The following is a 5656-nucleotide window of genomic DNA, read 5'->3' as shown; positions in this document are numbered from 1 at the left end:
TCGGAAGGAAGATGGGGCAATCTACTTCCATAGTGATACTGCCTTGGAAATCCAAGAGGGGTCGCTATGAGTCGGGTCCGACTTGACAGCACATAACAACAACAACATAACAAAATCATTTCTCATGTAATTGCTGTATAGATCCCGTTTTAAGGACTGTATAATATTTTGAAGCTCTTTATCATTTTGTTTAACTATTTCTTTTCTGTTTTAGTTTTTCATATTTTTTTGCTATTGTGAAAAACAGTCCAATGAACATCTTTGTATACTTTTTAGAAAATTTCCTTAGTATAGTTTCTGGTAGCTTTAGATTCTTTTTTGAAATGAAATGGGGGTATAATGAATAAAAAGAAGATCCTTAGAAGTGGACTTATGAAAAATGTATGAACATTTTTGGAACTTGTAATACATTCTGCCAACATTTTTCCAAAAGTTTTCTTTTAAACCAGTTTACACTCCCATCAACAGTGAGTTTAGAGTGCATCTTTTACTACCTGCCTTTTAATTTTGGGCATTATGGTTTTTATACAAGTCTTTGCTGATTCATAGAGAGATACAGAGTATATTGTTTATAATATGCAAATTAGTACAGTGTTGAAACGATATTTATTTTAGACCTAAAATAAGTCAGAGTATACATATAGAGATTTGATACAAGTTTAAAATGTGATGTAGACTATTGGTCAAATATAGGCTATTTACAACTCAAAAGACTAAAAAGAAATCAGTCACTTTGGATAGGTGAGTTTTAATATTACTAAGTTCTTATACCTTTTAAGTGCCAAAATTTATTTTAAAATGATTTGTTATATAATCCTCTTTTTTAAAGAGTAGCGCTCAATAAAATTTTGATGTTTTCTTGATGCATTAGAGTTATCACTATGGAAATGAGGGATTATACTGTGCTTTCAGTGATTAGAATATGTCATAGACATGGTAATAGTTTACTCTGCATTCATTCCACACACTTATTGTATTGCTGTTCTGTACCAAATACTTTAAATAAGCTATTTCCGATTATTTTAGCAGCCTTGCACTGTCAAATGGTTAACTTTTTCAAGATCATGCAGTTATTAAGTAGAGCTCAATTTTATGGACTACTTTCATTTCTCTTTTAATTTAATCACACATGGCAATGTGGCTGTACCTTTAACAATTGCTATACATGATGTTGGCCCTAAATTATCAAAATAAAATTAAATGATATGCTAGATAATCTATTTCAGGCCCCAGATTTTAAGATTTGAAGTGCTTGTGATTGATTTTTTAGTTTTTATTTATCTTTCCATATTAATAGGTGATCAATTGTCACTTCTCACAGTTTGCCACAGTACACCTTCCATACCCCAACCCTTCAAATCCCTGTTGTATAATTGAATCTTGGGAATGAAATAGCTCAGCTTTTCAGAATTGTGTCAGATAATATGAAAAAGCACAAAGTGGAGGCCTGGGGTAAAATTAATGAACTTTATTTGGTACATGGACTTTGTGATGTATATTTTGAATACTTAGAGTCCTTTTAAGGCTACTTCCTGATTCTGGGGCTGTGTTTCCACTTTGGAGTTATGTGGCATTCTTCAGGCTACTGGTACACACAGCCATTGGATGCTGCACCGTTATCTTCCCGGCATGTAAGGAAAGGGTTAGTGAAAACTTCCATGGGTTATTCTTTGTAACTAAACAGTACTGACTTATATAGCCGTTTTTTAACATTTGTTCCATAAAATGATGGTGTGCAATTATAGTTATGAGCCTAACCTAAACCAACCCTTTACTCCTTTTTGCCTTAGATTTGTCATGTAAAAAATTGTATAATAGTACTAACATTCTTTTACTCAAATGAGGTTAACTGTAAATAATAATAGCGACTGGTCATAGTAGGTGGTCAATAAGTATCTAGTGAAGGAGTGAATATTACTACTGTAATATAATTATATAATTGACTTAGGTATGTAGATAAAGGCATAGTAGTTAAACACTTGGCTGCTAACCAAAAGGTCATCGGTTCAAATCCACTAGCCACTTTTCAGGAGAATGATGTGGCAATCTCCTTCCATAAAGATTGATGGTCCTAGAAACTCTAGGGAGCAGTTCTGCTCTGGCCTGTAGGGTCACTGTGAATTGGAATGGACTGGATAGAGTGGGTTCTTTTTTGTCTTTTTTGATACAGCTTTTTATGGCCACAACTCAGAGGATATCTTTGGCACAGATGATACCATGTGTAGGGGCCAAAGGAATCCACTAGATGGCATACCTTAACTTGCAGTATTTTCTTTTTTATATCTCTAGCACTTACTGCCTAGCTATTCTACTACATTGTAGACCCCTAAGTTATTATTCTAAATACTAACTTTCTAGATAATATAAAAATATCATGATTTATCTCTAATATTGATAACCACCCGTGGGAAAATTGTAAGGAGAAAAATATATCTTCTAATTCTTACTCAGAATGGGGAAAATAGAAGAATGCTTGATGGGTAGAATAATAGGTGAAGAGAGTGTAAAATATTATGTTGGCTTTTATTGCCTTCATCTTTTTTATATACATTTGTCTCTTTTATGTACATTTTATATACATTTATGCTCTTTGAAGACAGGAATATGTCACATTTCTTTTACATCACTTCACAGTGCCTGTTACGTATAATATAATGTTTCTGTACAGTATAGACTCCACAAATACTTTTGAGTGACTGCTCTGTGTACCCTCATAGTATCAGAGCTAAATTATTTTAAGTAGGGGAAGTGTCAGATATATAAACTCACCTTTCCATAATAGCATTTATGATTTAAAGGAGGCACCTTTGATTCCTAGCTTTCCCAACTAAAAAGGTAAAACGTACTGGCTAGTAAATCATTAGTGAAAAAAAATGTCTAATATATAATTGGGGCGCTCTGGTAACATAGTGCCTAAAGCACTTGACTGCTAACCAGAAGGCTGACGATTCAAACCCACCAGCCACTCCTCGGAAGGAAGGTTGGGCAATCTATTTCCGTAGTGATACCACCTTGGAAACCCAAGGAGGGGTCACTATGAGTTGGATCCGACTTGATGGCACATAATAACAACAAATATATAATTGAAGAGGAAGTTTCATTTTTTTTTATTATTTTTTATTTTTTTAACAAATGTACTGACTTTAGAAGTAATCAGATTGATGGCAGTTAGTTTTGAGGGCTAAATGTCATTATAACATTTTGAGGTTTTAAAGTGCAACACTGCTATGTATATTTCCAGAATATATTGTGAAGATAAACAGACCTTCTTACAGGACTGTGAGGATGATGGGGAGACAGCAGCTGGTGGGCGTCTTCTCCACCTCATGGAGGTAAGTGTAAAATAAGCCCCATTAATTCTGTTCTATATAAGCCATAAAATTTCTCAACAAAACAGAGCGCTGTTGAGGAAAAGTAAGTCATTTAAATTATATAACATAAGATACCTTTGGTTTAGTTAGTAATTAATTTGTAAACATTGAGTGAGTGTTTAACCACTGGCTTCACTCTCCCCAGTTACCCACAGTTAGAGACCTTAGAACAGTGTGAAGGAGAGTGTTGATTTTCCACATTTCTTTGTCCTAATATCCCACCCTCTGAGTTGTTAATAATCTCACTCATTACTTGCTCTTGTAGTTCTGCCATGAAAGTCACTGGAAAATTTCATGTGTGATTTTATATATATATATATATATATATATATATATATGGGTTACTTCATTCACCTTAAAAACTGTATTTGCACGTGTATTATATATGTGTATCTGTTTATGCTTTTGAAAATAACAGATTTTGAATGTGAGAAATGTCTTGGTGATAGTATCACGCTGGTATGGAGGTATTCTGATAGGACCAGATCGCTTTAAACATATCAACAATTGTGCTAGAAACATACTCCTGGAGAAGAACTATATAACTTTACCGGTAAGTACTTATTGATCATGTATCTAGAAAGGTTCTCATCACCGCTTATGAAGAAAACCCAAGAAAGAAAATTAAGAACAAATCAGAATGTGTGTGGTGCATTAGAAAAAGCTTTGAACTAGGAAATTAGTGATTCAGGTTCCAGTCAAAAGATTGTGACTGGCCAGTTGCGACCTTGACCAGATCATTTAATCTCTTTGAACATTAATTTCATAGATTCATAAAAAATCAAAACCAACTCACTGCCACTGAGTCGATTGCGACTCATAGCGACCCCCTTTGGGTTTCCAAGGTGATAAATCTTTAAGGAAATAGATTACCCCCTCTTTCTTCCTCAAGTAGCTGGTGGGTTTGTACCTCCAACTTTCTGGTTAGCAGTCAAGTGCCTTAGACACTATGCCACCAGGGCTACTTTCATAGATTCATGGAGTTTTATAATTAGAAAAGCATTTCAAGACCACCTAGTTTCCATCCCCTACCAGTGAGCCCCATAGAGTTATATAGCCCGTGTCACACTGGACTCGATGTTCTTTAAGAGCTAAAATTTTACAATTCTCTGTTATGGTCACACCATCTCCCTTTCCCTTATCATGCCTTTAGATGCCTTCTTCCTCATATTTTGAGTTAGTTTTGTTTCATATTTTAATACACTTAATCTATTTAATTTAAACTTTATTTACTTATTTTGAAAAGTGAACAGTAGATTAAATATATATGCAAACATTACACAAATGAACGTTTTCCTAGATTACTTTTGATTGTTTTGAAAATATTACTGTAGACTATAACTGAAAGTGTCTTGCAAAACAGAAGAATGATACACTTGGAAGTGACTATATCCACATCATTATGCATATTTTATATGACTCTATTTAAGATTTCCTAAGCCAGCATCTTCATATAAATGGGGAGAAACTACATTGATTTGTCTTTTTCAGGAGGAATCATCTAAGGCTGTGGGAAAGAACAAAAAAGTAAAAAAAGACAAGAAGAGGAGTGAACACTAATACCTGAAACTATATGAAAGGTTAATTTGCCTATAATTGTATTCAAATTACGCAGTCATCAAGGAATATATAGTGCAGTCAGAGGATCCTTGGCTGCTTAAGTCCACCAGTTCATTGTGGACACCAGTGTTACCATCTTTGGTTATATTATATCACCTGCCAAAAATAGAGAACTTATAATATATCCATGTGTGTTTCAGGCATTTGGAATAATTAATTTGAACTTAATCACCACTTCATCTAATTTTAAGAAGGAAACAGTTGCCCAGGGCAGCATGTGAATTAACTGTCCATTTCAGTTACATGTCAAGTACCTTTGTTAGGTGGGGAAGAAATGTCTCTAGAGGCATACAAGTACCTGATTTCTTGTCATTGGAATTCTCATTCTGTTAAATGAATATTGCGTCCTACCGCTCTCTATACCTTATTGGAATAGGAGCTCATTGAAGAATAATTTTGGAGAGTTTCTACTTGTGGTTTTAGTTCATAAGTATGTCACCTTTCATTTTATAGTGTACATCGCTGAGTAATACATTAAGTGAAAATCCAGGAGTATCCATCTGCAAATATGTGAAGTGATAATTCTCCTAACATATATGTTAGCATAAATGTTACGCCTCAATTTCTGTAGCAAATTGGTGATTGTGAAATTTTAAAAAAAGTGATTTCCTAGTCTACCTGCTTTGGGTTAATTCTTGTAAAGTAAAGTAATAAATATGGAGTAT

General features: G+C 34.1%; 1 protein-coding gene across 1 annotated transcript in view; it reads left to right on the top strand.

Annotated features, from left to right (window-relative positions):
• The window catches only part of IMPACT (impact RWD domain protein), a 28799-nt gene extending 23868 nt beyond the window's left edge, over nucleotides 1-4931 (top strand). Inside the window, exons 9-11 of the mRNA XM_042780255.1 lie at nucleotides 3242-3332; nucleotides 3790-3924; nucleotides 4863-4931. Of these exons, the coding sequence (XP_042636189.1) occupies nucleotides 3242-3332; nucleotides 3790-3924; nucleotides 4863-4931 (295 nt within the window). The remainder of the gene's footprint in view (nucleotides 1-3241; nucleotides 3333-3789; nucleotides 3925-4862) is intronic.
• Nucleotides 4932-5656: the final 725 nt, after the last annotated feature.

The sequence above is a fragment of the Orycteropus afer genome, unplaced genomic scaffold (assembly GCF_000298275.1).
Source record: "Orycteropus afer afer isolate SDZICR_OR568_19922 unplaced genomic scaffold, OryAfe1.0 scaffold00030, whole genome shotgun sequence".
NCBI classification, from domain to species: domain Eukaryota; kingdom Metazoa; phylum Chordata; class Mammalia; order Tubulidentata; family Orycteropodidae; genus Orycteropus; species Orycteropus afer.
The sequence above is the reverse complement of the archived record's forward strand: the minus strand, read 5'-3'. Positions and strand labels throughout refer to the sequence as shown.